Source organism: Notechis scutatus, chromosome 2 (assembly GCF_049901735.1).
Source record: "Notechis scutatus isolate UNSWTSFEM ecotype Mainland chromosome 2, rNotScu1.2, whole genome shotgun sequence".
Lineage (NCBI taxonomy): Eukaryota > Metazoa > Chordata > Lepidosauria > Squamata > Elapidae > Notechis > Notechis scutatus.
This window is the reverse complement of record NC_142010.1, coordinates 197,626,120-197,640,336: the sequence shown is the minus strand read 5'-3', so window position 1 is coordinate 197,640,336 and position 14,217 is coordinate 197,626,120. Positions and strand designations below refer to the sequence as shown.

At 40.8% G+C, this 14,217-nt stretch overlaps 1 protein-coding gene across 2 annotated transcripts in view; it reads right to left on the bottom strand.

The window, feature by feature from the left end:
- Positions 1–14,217, bottom strand: part of GLIS3 (GLIS family zinc finger 3) — a 151,568-nt gene that overhangs the window by 84,057 nt on the left and 53,294 nt on the right. For both annotated transcript variants that reach the window (XM_026675733.2, XM_087957764.1), the window contains exon 5: positions 12,481–13,594. In XM_026675733.2, coding sequence (XP_026531518.1) covers positions 12,481–13,594 — 1,114 coding nt within the window. The remainder of the gene's footprint in view (positions 1–12,480; positions 13,595–14,217) is intronic.

Here is a 14,217-nt window from a genome sequence, read left to right as displayed (position 1 = left end):
TTAATCACCCTTAAAATAAACGTACTGATTTAGGCATTCTTATAACCAATGTGATGGCTATTTACCCACCGTTCAATGAAAGTAAATAATGCAAATAATGTTATTGACTTTGGCATAAGCAGGAGCCACAATACTGCACAGAGACTCAAAAAAGGTCTTTTATTATTTTTTCTCTACTATGGACAAAAATATTTAAAAAAAATACATAACAACATCTTATTGCTGGGATGGCAAATGTGTTATTTTGAACAGCTTTCGGGACAAGATCCAAAGCTCTTTGGGAAGCATGCTGAAAAGGTTTTCCTTTCTACCTCAGGCAGTAGGTAGCAGCATCAGGATATGCTTGTGAAACTGATAATTTGATAAGTCTAACTAGGCAAAGATGCTATCCAGCCAGTTTGGTCCAACTTGTGTTAACCAACTGGTTGGGTTTTTTTTTTTTTTAATTACAGGTAGTCCTCAAGATGCAATTGTAATTGCAGAATTGCGGGTGTGCTGAAAATGACAGGAGACAGCAACATGGCCAGGAACACAGGGTCTGATCTCGTTCCATAACACGAGGTTCAAAGATGTTTAAAAAAAATAAGTGTGCAATGGGTGTCAGGTATGTGGGGAGTAGGCCTAAGGCTTGCAGGATCCTGGTGGGGTGAGATGGGGGTGAGCAGTGGGGGGGGTGTTGTAGTGCCCCTGCAATTGGTCATTATGGTGAATGATCACATGAGCACTGCAGCAGCTATAACATTGAAACAGGATTGTAATAAGTAGTTTTTCAAAGGTCTGTCATAACATCAAACAGCCTTTAAGTGAAAGGTAATATCTCGACTTACGACCACAATTGAGCCCAAAATTTCTGTTAAGTGATACATTTATTAAGTGATTTTGCTTCATTTTATGCCAACTTCTTGTCACAGTTTAACAACTTCTTGCCACAGTTGTTAAGTGAATCACTGTAGTTGATAACTTAGTAACAGAGTGAATCTGGCTTCTCCACTGATTTTGCTTGTCAAACGGTTGCAAAAGGTATCACATTGCATTGGGACACAGCAAAGGTTTTAAGTATGAAGCAGTTGCCAAGCATCTGAATTTTGATCACATGATTATGGGGAAGCTACAAAGGTTGTAAGTGTGAAATACAATCATGTCACTTTTTCAGTGCCGTTGTAACTTTGAATGGTCACTAAATTAACTGTTGTTAAATTGAGGATTACCTGTATTCTCGTCAGCTATGGGAAACATAGACAAGCTGTCAGCCTATCAAGTAAGACCTAACTAAGAATCCAAATCAAGAGAATTTTTTTTTTTTTTGATAACAGTAACATAGATATTCTGAACAGAATATCTATGTAACCCATGGAGGATGAAATAAAAGTTCTGAATTCATTCATTTTGAATGTTGCGCAAAACGCAAAACTGAATCACAACTGAAAAATTGGATAAATGCCTGCTGCACTTTATGTTATAAATATGTTGTGCTTGGACAGTACTTGTTCCTATATATTTCTGTAGTTTACTATTTATGTTGTCCTGAACCTCTTTTCTCATTTTCTGTATTGTGTCTTTTTGTATTTTGACTTAATCTTTACTTAATAAAAACAGTTATTTAATCTTTACTATCTCCACTGGATCCTTGTCATTCCTTTTTGTTCTCTAGTTATTACATAGGTTCCTGACTTCTGATATTCTACTTGATGTGTCGCTGGAACAGCAAAATGCCTAACAAATTATTTTTTTGATATAACTAGTTATTGGCTGAAAAACTTCTTAAGACCACTAGATGGCAGCAAAGAGATACAGAAAATGCTTTGCTACTGTCTAAGGCAGGGGTCGCCACCTTTTGGACCTCAGGGACCATCAAATGCATAATTTTAGATCCCAGGGACCACTAACCAGTTCTGAGGGTGTGGCCTAATTTGTGGGTGTGGCTTGGTGGTCATGTGACTGGCTGGGCACAGCTTGTATGTAAATATTATAAATATTTATATAAATATTGAATGTTTTATTTAAAAAAAGAGCAACTTTTACCCCAAATCAGGCAAAGCAGGCAGATTGAGTTGCTCACAGAATAACAGATTCATTCAGAGATCTATCTATCTGCCATTGGCTAGCTGAGTCTGTCACATAAAATTTGCTTGCAAGCAAACTCATAAAATTAACTCACAACACAACGCATGTAAATATTGATTTTTTTAATTTTAAAAATGCTTGCAAGTAAACCTTCAGTTCTAAGGGAGGTTTGGCTGTGCTGAGCCGAAGATCTAAAGACTAGCTAGAAAGCAAAAAATCCAACCATTTCCTGCTTCCTAGCTAATCTAAATCTCCTGGCAAAGCAGAACAGATGATGGTCGGAAAAAGGAAAAATAGCAATTTAGCAGGCAAGTTTATCGGGTAAGGAGTGAGTGGGCGGGGAGGGTTCCCGCGGGCCATGTGGGTGGCACAGCCTTATGTTTCTGCGCAGCCTGGATTAATTGCTTTGAGGGGTTGCTCTGGGGGTGAGATTTCTCTGCAGCCCACCAAAATTTTCTCACAGCCCACCAGTGGGCCGCAGCCCACCAGTTGGCGACCGCTGGTATAAGGGTTGTTTGAATGTTTGCAACAAAGATACAGCAACCCTATTCTTTTTTATCTTTTTCTATTGAAATTTAAAGAATCCTACTTTAGAGTAAAATGTACTACATATTTTAATGTCAAAGAAAAAAGCCTGCCTTGCCTTTATTTTGTGCAAAAGATCATGGTATCTGAAAATATTCATTTTAAAAGAAGTAACATTGTTTTGCTTATTCATGCAAGTATTATTTATTATGTCCATTAATTTCAGCAAAGTATTTTGTGAACTTCATTATACTGGAGTTCAATGCTCCATGAGATACAGAATAGGTATCGTCCGGCTTTGGGCTAAATCTATACAGATCTATACAATCTGCAATCTTTTTCAAGAGAGTTATAAATAAATGAACAACTCAGGCTGCAGTAACAGAATGTTCTCAAATGTACATATAAAACAAGCACCAGCATGTAACCGAGCTACCAGAGCAGAACTTGTAGTTCACAAGACTAAAACTTGGGCATATGAATGGTCCAAAGTATTAGAGGGTGGCAGGAGAGAGATAATGTATTGCACTAGATGAGCCTTTCATGCTTTCACAAAAGAAAAGCAGCTTTGTCCTTCCATTATGTCATGAATCCTCATTAGCATTAAATGATATTTCATTGTTGGTTCAGATAAGTTTGTTTGCTTAGTGGTTTGTTCTTACTACATTCTACATCTAGGAAAATATTAGACAATAGAATTATTACCATATTGGTCCCACAAAAGGAAAGGCAGATTAGATAAAAATAACATTTCCTGTACAAAATAGATTTGTCCATTGAAAGCTTGTAGAAAAAAAGTGGCTTTTATACTATGCACAAAAAGATGTATAATTTTAAACTGATGGAATAATTGAAATCATAATTTTAGGAAGAAAAGAAAGCCACAATACAACAACAAATGAAAGTGTTTTTAAGGGAGCATTAAGGGGCAAACCACACGTCTATTTCTTATCAGTAAAAGAAAGTAACTGTATACAGTAGGCATTTATCTCATTCCTCTGCGCTACATTGTTTTTGCTAAAAATCGCCCCCAATTTTTTTTTCTCCCCCAAATGCTTGCTGCTAAAAGTAGCACTTTAGCAATGACCTGTACCAGATGTGAGATATTTGATTGAATTATGATTAACATTATCAAGTAACTAAATAACATACATCCAAGCTGCGTAAAGAAAGAATATATAGCAAGCACACAAAAATCTAAAGTCTGTAAAGAGAGACTTATTGTATATTTGCAAATTTATCATTTATATAAAGTAGTTCATTTTAGTCAATTGCTATTGATATAAATGAGAAAATCCATCCAAATTTGATAGACCTGTATTTCCTGCTTCTGATATTTCATTATTTTAATATTATGGTTGTTTTCTAATATATCCATTTAAGAAGTCTTAATCGGTTGTTACATTATCTAGACCAGGGGTCACCAACCTTTTGGATCTCAGGGACCACCAAACTCATACTTTTAAATCCCGAAGACCACTAATACGAATTTTTTTGAAAGCTAATATATTTAATATATTTTTTATGTTAAATATAATTTATGTGTGTGTGTGTATGTATATGTATATGCATTTGTATATGTATGTATGGTATTTAGGGTGGATGTATGTGTGTGTGTGTGTGTGTGTGTGTGTGTGTGTATGTTTTCTTAAGTTTTCGCGGGTACTTACATGTATGGTATTCAGCTTTGTTCGGGTATTTTCCCACGTCATTATAGTTGTGCTTTTAAAGTTGTAGCAACTGTAAAAGCACAACTATGTGCACAACTTGTCTGCCGAAACTTTGCTACAACTTTAAAAGCACAACTATAACGACGTGGGAAAATACCCGAACAAAGTTGAATACATACATACATACATACATATATGTAAGTTTTCGCAGGTACTTACATGTATGGTATTCAGCTTTGTTCGGGTATTTTCCCACATCATTATAGTTGTGCTTTTAAAGTTGTAGCAACGTTTCGGCAGAATCTCATCTGCCATCATCAGGCTTCTGTATTGTGTTCGTCTGTGAGTCAGACTTTTACAGTTGTTTCAGTTTTTAATTTGGGGCTAGCCTACTGCTGTGCCAGAATGGTTTTTTCTTCATCCTGATTGGTTGGGAGTCTTGGTCTGTGTTTATTGGTCTTGGAGTTTGCTGTGTTCTGCTTGATTGGTGTTTCTAATATCTTCTGTCTGTTTTGTGGCTTTTTTGTGTCTTGATTGGCTGGCAACATTGTGTTCCTGTATTGGAGACTTTTAGTGCAGCTTGGCTCCAAGTAAATGGATGGCTATCATTTGTTAGGAAGCTAGGTTTCATCTGGGTACCTGGTTGGGGTGTGTTTGAGCTGGAGGTATCAGGGGGGATCTGTTTGTGCCCAGGTGTTTGCCTGGCTAGTGGTGTGGAGATTTTTTTGTTTGTGAGTGCAGGCTTCCAAATGATTGACAGTCTGGTGGAATCATCTCTTCTATTCATGCTTGTCTATTCAGGTCTTTTTTCAATCTCTATGGCTTCTCTGATAATTCTGTGGCTGGGGTTTTCTATAGTGGCTAGGGTTTTGGTGTCATAGCATCAACTTCAGTGTAGATAAGCCTCTGTCAGATCTATAGAGGTCAGGACATCGTTCTCTCTGATGCTAAGCAGAATGGACTGGAGAGTAGTCATTTTGAATTTTCGATAAACCAATGATCTGTTCAGACGTTTGAGGTCCAGAATTGCCCCCCAGCCCCCCGAACTCTTTAGGACCACAAACAATAGAGAGTAATAGCCTTGACCCCATTTTTCAGATGGGACCTCTCTAATGGCCTGAATATGCAGAAGATGATTGATAGCCTCCTGCATCAATGCTCTCTTAATGGGGTCCGTGGACCTAGGGCTCCTAATGAAAAAGTTTGGAGGGGAGGATTGAAACTCTAGCGCCAAACCAAACCTAACAGAGTCCCTGACCCACGCATCAGAGGTGGAGCTGTCCCATTGATCAGCAAACAATTTTAGATGCCCTCCAATGGGGGCTGCTGTCAAGGACTCACTTGGGGCGACGAAAAAATCGGCCTCTGGTACCTCTGGGGTTTCTTCTGTTTTGGCCTCCCCGCTGACCTCTATCGGAAGATTCAGACCTATCCTGTCTAAAACTGGGTCTGTAGCCTGATGTTCTTTGCGATCTGGGAACGTATGGGCCTTGATAGTAGGTCCAAAAGGAACCCCTTCGAAACGACTGGGGCGTTCTGTTTTCAGACCTCCGAAAAAGAGGGGGAAGCACTTTTTTCTTGTTTCTATTCTCTATAAGGAAGGGCTCCAAGACACTGCCAAATAATTTATCCCCCGATATTGGGGTTGATGCCAGCTTGTATTTATGCTTGGTATCCGCCTGCCAATGTCTGAGCCATAGCAGTCTCCATGCTGATACGTGAGATGCTATGGCTCTAGACGAGAATTTGACTGCATTAAATGTGGCGTCGGCGGAGAATTCTGCCGCTGCAATAATATTAGCAATGTCCTGGTGGGCTCTGACATTTGATGCCGGCAATATATCCCTCAAGTGGAAGAGCCATCATAGGGAGGACCGTGTAAAAAAGGACGCAGCTGTAGCTGCCCTAATGGCCCAGGCGTCAGAAACAGGCGCTCTACAGAGTGCCAACTCTGCTCTCTTTTCCTCCGGTCTCAGGGCTTCCTCGGCCTCGTTGGGAAAGGTTGAAGAAGAGGCCAGTGCCACAATGGGCTCATCCACCTCCGGCCCGTATATATGGGAAACAGTATCTAAGGGTCCCCAGCAAGGGAAACCCCCAAGCGCTCCAAGCAAGAAATATTCAGGATCCCTGGTCCCCAACAAGGGAAACCAGCTATAAAGGTCCTGGATGGATCCTTTCCTGTCAAAAACGTCCCGCTGTTTGAAATGGCACTTGAGGCTTCACTCCAATGTAACAATCCAAAAGCAATTGCGAGAGGGGAAAAAAAATCCTGTTTAAGGACTAGCCTGCTTATCCAACACCAGCAGGCTAAGAGGGAAATAATCCCAGGAAAGTGGAGTGGGAAAGTACTTGCCCTGGTCCCCAAGAAGGGAAACCAGTGGGGAATGGCGCCTGTAATATTTAGGCGTGAACTTGAAGCCAGCCGTTTAAAAAGGCGGGAAGGCAGAATCTCCAATGTTAAATGCCTGAGCAGTTTAACGAGCCGCTGCTGCTAACTCTCCAAAATGTCAGACAAATGATCCTGTAAGGAGAAGTGAGCTGCGGCTGCGAGCGTTCCGGCAAGATCGCAAAGATAAGACGATCGGGGAATTAGATAGGCTAATTGCCCGAAGCGGCCATCTCAGACTGCCTGCGAAGTGGCAGGCTCCGCCAGTCACAAAGAGCTGCTCTCAACTGACTGGGGTGGTAACCTAATAGAGCCACAAGTCTTGAAATCGCCAGATTAATAGGGGGAAAAATTTGCAAGCCAAATTAACCCAAGAGCAAACCTGAATCTTGACTAGCTGAATCAGAAACCGTTCCAGTCAGGGAGTGCACAACCTCTTACCACGAAGGCTGAGCTAAAACTGGGGGACGCTGAGGAGGAGTCCCGTGGAGGAGGAGTAGCGTCCCGGAGTTTTAAGCCCAGCCTTTCCAGAAGAGACTGAAGCACCTCCCACTTCTGGATGCTCTGAACAGCTCATGGGAGAATACCCGAACAAAGCTGAATATAAATATATACATATAAATACCCACAAAAACTTAAGAATATATACATATAAATACCCACAAAAACTTAAGAATATATATATATATATATATATATACACACACACACACACACGTACATACATGATACACACACATACACACTTACTTATTATAACAAAAATGTAAATGCTTAATGATAACAAAATAAAACGTTCCGAGCTGGAAGCCTCCCCCCACCTGGCACCTTCCAAAGAGACAGAAGAATGGGCGGGGTGTGTTTGTGTGTGTCTGAGCTGAGGGGCCTCGGGGCAACTGCCGCTGGGAGCAGAGGCAGAAAGGGGGCTTTGCTCTCCTTGGGGGGCAGCGCCCCTTGGCTGCCACTCCAGGGGCTTCTCAGCAGGCATCTGTCTGCAGAAGGACTGCTGCTCTTGGTGATTTTTTGGGGGTGGGGGGGAGAGAAAGCATCTCTCGCATTATCAGGGAAGGAGACAAAACAAAGCTCACTCTTTCACTGAGACCTACAAAACGCCAATCTACCATGTTCCAGGAGTTCTTCAAAATCATCAAACGCTCCCACTTGCAGTTCCCGTGCCTCCCAGCTCAGGCCCCTGAGATGCATGCTCCCACACACGGCGGCAGCGGCAACAACAGTCCCCTCCCCCAGTGCCCGCTGTCAGCTCTCCCCATTAGTTTTCTAGCTCTGAATTGCTCCCGGCTCTCTCTTTCCTCCCCTTTTTCCTCCTTTTTCATGCCTTTCATGCCTGTACGTGGGCGGGGGAGGGGGGGGAGAAAGAGAGCCGGGAGCAATTCAGAGCTAGAGAATGGGGAAAAGCTGACAGCGGGCGCTGAGGGAGGGGACTGCTGTTGCCGCCACTGGTGGGTGTAGGAGCTCATTGGCGCGTGCATCTCAGGGGCCTGACTCTGGGGTCCCTCGGAGAGCTGGGAAGTGCAAGAACTGCGCGGCCCAGATTAATTGCTTTTGGGGGCCATTTCTTCTGCAGCCCACCAAAAATTTTCCGCAGCCCACTGGTTGGCGACCACTGATCTAGACTCTTCCAGTGTTGGGCAATTATTATTCTAGCTGGCAAAATTAAATAGAGAATAAGTCCCTCTAACTATGAGATTTAATCATGTAAATACTGCAACACTGGAAAAAATCATAATGTTAAAATAATGAAATATCAGAGGTTGGTACTTATCTCTCCAAAAACTGTGTCAAAATGATTTCACTTTATCATATAAGTAACAGATGAAGGCAAGAGATGTATGTACGCATTGCTAATAATTGTTTCTTTCCTGTTATCTGTTATTTATTTTGTACCAGGGAGGCTGGGGAAGAGTCAGGAGAGGTCATGTGTGGATCTTGGGATGCTGGGGGAAGTCTTGGGAAGACCAGCAGAGGCCATGAGGAGTCTGAGGAGATCTCATGAAGCCAACATAGGTGTGATGAGGTACTGTGGGCAGGAGAAAAAGTGACAGGAGATACTTATTGAAGCAACTTGTGACCTTTCCTGACCAGCTTCCTTGTTGACTTTGTTTGGGAAGCTACCCCAAGGTCACAAATGCCGATCATGTGACTGAGGCCCACTGCAACATCATATCTGCAAGCTGGGTGGGCACCCAAGTGCTTGACTTACAATCATGTCAGCATGGGAGTCTTGTAACATCTGGTACTTTGGGGCCAGCTGTATGTCCATTTTTTTCAATGCAACTGCAATTTTGAATGAATGGACATAAGCCAAGGACTACCTGTACTTTAATCCACACCTCGCATAATGAAGTCATAATTGATTGTAAAATTGTTTGCACAATGACTTGCTTAAATGGCATAAAAGTACTAAATACGACATTTGCACAAGAACAAAATAAGATACAGAAAGGTTTTGAATTGCAGAATTGTGCCATTGAATTTTAAAACAATGTTAGAAAATCCAGAGGGTTTTTTTTCCTTGTTTCTTATTAGATTCTCTTGGCCTTTAGCTTCTCATCTTTCAATAAGTAAATACAAGTAGTTCCAGCCAATGTGATTCTAATCAGTAAACAGGAGAAGTAAGAGCCAGTATATTATGCAGCAAGAAAAAATACTCAAAAGAACAAGAAAGTAAGATCTTCCATTAGCAAAAAAAGCTATGGAGTTTAATCCATTTATATATTTCTGTTATTTAAATAAACTGTTATTGTTATTTAAATGTGAGATGATCTTATAAAGAACATGCACCTATTAATCAAAAAGATTTGTGCAACTATCCTTCCTCTTTCTTGGAAGTGAAAGAAAAAACACAATATAATTATACATGGTAATTTTTCACTTTTCTCACCGTCCTATCCAATTCTTTCCCTGAAGCAGGATGATTGTGCAATAACAGACTCGTTTTTTGAAAACTAATTTTACAGCAAATGATAAGCTCAACCATTTAATAAAACCATTTGTTTTCTTCACTACTACTAAATATATACAACTGAATCAGCCATACTGAATGTACAGTTTGCAATAATGTACATTTTGTTTCTTGGGACATCTTGTGATATTTAATTTTATCATTAATTCCATTTATATTATCTCAGAACTGTAAGTTATCATGTAAGACTTTGTAAAGCACTGGAAATCAGTTGATTACGGTAATATACAAAAATAAACAGCCACAACAATACTTCAAAAATAATCCATGTTTTAAAAATGTACTGATATAAAATAACTATTTAAGATCATTTTTTTACATTCAAAAATAAAGAGAGTATTTATGAAAATGTCAATAGACATCTTCAAATATATTCTTCTCACCTCCTACATGTGCTAGACCAGCGGGACATCAACCTTTTGGACCTCAGGGACCACCAAACTCAATTTTAAATTCCGAGGACCACTAATATGATTTTTTTTAAAAAGATAAATACATTTGTAAAATAATGATCAGAGAACTTCCATGTTATTAATATGAAATGCACCTATTTAATATAACAAAATGCTTAAATATATTAATAAATGCTTAAATATTAATTTAATATTAAAAATCATGACTCACAGACGGACACAATACAGAAGCCTGATGATGGCAGATGAGATTCTGCTGAAACGTTGCTACAACTTTAAAAGCACAACTATAATGACGTGGGAAAATACCCGAACAAAGCTGAAGGCCATACATGTAAGTACCTGAAAACTTAAGAATATATATATATATATATATATATATATATATATATATATATATATATATATATATATATATAGTCTTAAAGTATCCAAGGTACAAATTAAAAACTAAAACAAAGCAATATATAAAAGCTATTTGAAGACATCAATGAAAAGAAATTGATGGCAAGATCTAAGCTAAACACTTTGCAAAATAACTCAGTTTTGTTAATATTGTTTTACAAGGTATGAAGTGCTAGCACATGGACTATGTCAGAATGGTGTTGCTAGTACAGGGTATCAGCCCGGTCTTCATTAAGCCTCTCTGACTGCAATGTTTGAATGCCTCCGATTTCCAGCCATATTGATGCACAGCCTGGAAACTGAATTCAAAAGATCACTGTCCCACTCCTGAGGACACGTGGATTCCCCAGCCACGTTTGAAACAACAGAAGTGGGAGGGAGGCAACGAGAGCACCCTTTACCTTTAGAGGTGGAGTTTTAGCTCCGAACTCCTCACGAAGAGAAGGTGGGCTAACTTTCGAGGGAGTGAAGCGCTAAGGTTTTCATTATAAGCCTCCCCCTCCTCCACTCCCCTCATTTGAATGCTGCCCCAAGCTGGCTAGGAACCAATTTGGAGGTGAGCCCCACCCTCCTCTAGTCCTATCCCAGTATTTGAAAACCAAAGAATGTCACTCCTCTAACTTGGAGAACAAATGCTACTCGTATTTGCATGGCATCAGCATTCGGCCTCCGCTGTGGTATATTTGCAGCAGCTTGCACCTTCCAGCCACCGCCACTTCAGCCCACTTGCACCGCACCCCCCTCCCCCACAACAGCACCATTACCTCATTCCGGCTGGCGAGGGATGCGCACGTGCCACCCCCTATGGCAGAGATTTCCAGCTCTACCATGGGGCAGTCCCATATTCCAGAGCTGCAGTAGCCACAGGACTGGCCCTTTTGTCATCCCGAAGCAGCTCCTCCATGGCAGGCCGGTGCACCCAGATGGCAGAGCTGCTCCAGGATGACCAAAGGGCCAGTCCTGTGACTACTGCAGCTCTGGAATATGGGACCAACTTTCCCACCGTTAGCAAGGGCGGATTTCCCTTACCCCCGCCGTTGGTCTTACTGAAGGTAAGGTTTGCGCTTGGCCGAAGGATGGGGGCCAGTGGATGGCCGGGCCATGTGGGTAGCGCAGCCTTGTGTTCCCACGCAGCCTGGATTAATTACTTTGGGGGGGGGATATTTCTCTGTGGACCACCAAAATTTTCTTGCAGACCACCAGTGGTCCGTGGCCCACCGGTTGGCGACCACTGTGCTAGACCACAATTCCCTCATGATATCCAGCACAATTTTTAAAGTATTTTATTTTATATAGTACTACGTTTTATTTTTACACTGTGAGCTACTTTGATCAGAAATTTGTTTGTAGGCAAGAAGTTAAAATGTTAACCAAAAACAATCCAAGAAACGTTTGTGTTTGAAAGCAAGTTTAAAGAAAGCTAATAATATATTTAATAACTGGCTATGTGCTACACTTTAGATCACCCAGAAATATAGCTCATCATATAGTCAGGAAAAAATATTTTCTTCCACGCACCTCCTATTTATTAGAAGATCTGAAAAGAGCCAATATATACTCAAAATTCTGTATCGGAGAAGGCTAACCATGGTATGCAAACCTACTGCCTCACAGAAAGGCCAAAACTAATTTGTGTAGGCAGCAGTAATTGATTTGGCTCTATTTTAGGGAACAAGGGGTTAAGAATATTGTGTGTGTGTGTGTGTGTATCCACCCCCCTCACAAGGATCAGACCATTCTTTTTCCTAATTTGCCAATTTCACTCAGCAACTTTTTAAACGAAAACAAATTTTCAAGCACCCACAAACAGAAGATGATGAACTTCACTGTGCTCTAGTAGCTCAGTTTAAATAAAACATGCTTCTCCCCATCCATGCATTTCACATTTCCATTTGTTTACTCATTTTCCTGAATTAATATAAACAAATCCCATTTTCCTTTTTATCAAATGTTTTCATAAGAAAACACCAGCATATCATTGAAAAAGAAAATTTGTGGATCTTTTGAGTATGATCAACACTCTCTTAAACTTACCGTACATTTGTTTGGCTTCTCCCCCGAATGCACTCTCATATGAATAAGCAATTTGTAACGGGCGTTAAATGGTTTGTATCTTCGAGGGCACCCAGCCCAGAAACAAGTGAAATCTTCCCCTTTCCTCTGGTCAATGTGAATTTTTTCTATATGTCGCACCAGTTCTTCTTGCTGATCGTAGGTAGCACTGCAGTCTATCCAACGGCAGCAGTGTTTGCCACTGAAATCATCGAGTTCACTGTCTTCATCTAAAAAGTAGTTCTGGATAGATGCAGGCAAGGAAAGTGGCCGGGGATGGTTGATGAGTGCATGCTGATGTGCGTGATAGGGAGGCGGTGGACCAGGGGGAGGAGGAAGCACGGGGGGAGCCAGTGAAGAAGCAGAGGGAATGCTATTTGCATTTCCAGAAAAAATATCCCCCTGTCCGCCCTTCACAAGGCCCATAGGCTGGCTGTCTACTAGACATGTACCTTGTTGAACCATCATATTATTTGTGATCAACGGCTGTAGACTGCTTTGCTCCAACTGTTGCATGCGCTGGTATTCACCGTTTCCATTTTCACTGTCGTCTGGAGGGGTAGCATTGCAATTAGCCATAAGAAGCCTTTTTTGAGGATTTGGTACAGAGCAAGTCTGGGGAATGCAGCTTCCTTTTATTCCTAAGAAATGCCCATAAACTTCAGGTTGAGGAGAGATGTTGCATGGAGATGTTCTTGAACCATTTATATATGCAACTAGGGAAGTGGGGGAAGTGCGGATGATCGTATTGAAGTCAATCCCGATGCCATCAGACAAAGGAGACAGGGACAGTGCTCTCTTTTTCGCAGAATGAGATCTGGCTGAGGAATGGTGAGGGCTAGAATAAGGGGGATGGTTGTTTTCCATACTGAGCAAGTAAGATGGCAATGAAGTAGAAAAGTTGTTGGACACAGATATCCCAGGTGTGGCATTTGTGACATCACCGAACTGACTGCTGTTTTGTGAACCCGGGTTGGAGGGAAGAGAAGGATAAATTCTATAACCATGAAACCACTCTTGTTTGACGCTCTGTATTGACTGGCTTTCTGAAAGGCTCAAGGTTGTGGATGCCAAAGATTCTCGTGATATGAGGGATCTGCAGTAAAGATCAGAAAAGAAAGAACAATGTAATCTTAGCAATTGAATTCTAGATTTTGTAATTACCGGTAGCTTTGACTTTGAATAATTCATTTCATGATCATTTGAAGTTAGAACGGCACTGAGAAAAGCAACTTATGACCATTTTTCATGCTTATGAACACTGCAGCATCCCCATAGTCATGTGATCAAAATTCAGATGCTTGGCTACTGGCTAATATTTTTGATGGTTGCAGTGTCCTGGGATTATGTGATCACCTTTTGCAACCTTCTGACAAGCAAAGTCAATGGGAAATAAAGATTCACTAAACAACCATGTCACTAATTTAACAACTGCAGTGACTCACTAAACAAATGTGGCAAGAAAGGTTGTAAAAAGGGACAAAATTCACTTAACAAATGTCTTGCTTAGCAATGGAAATTTTGGGCTCAATTTTGGTCATAAGTCGAGGACTATCTGTATATGGAACAGTTGGCATACACAGCTCACTTACTTATTTTTGATAATTAGAATTAAAAATTTAAATCTTGATCTTTGCATATTCAAATGAGCACAGTCATCACAGCTGTGGCCTACCCAATACGGTATCTCCGTAAGAATGTAACCTTTTACCACACTGG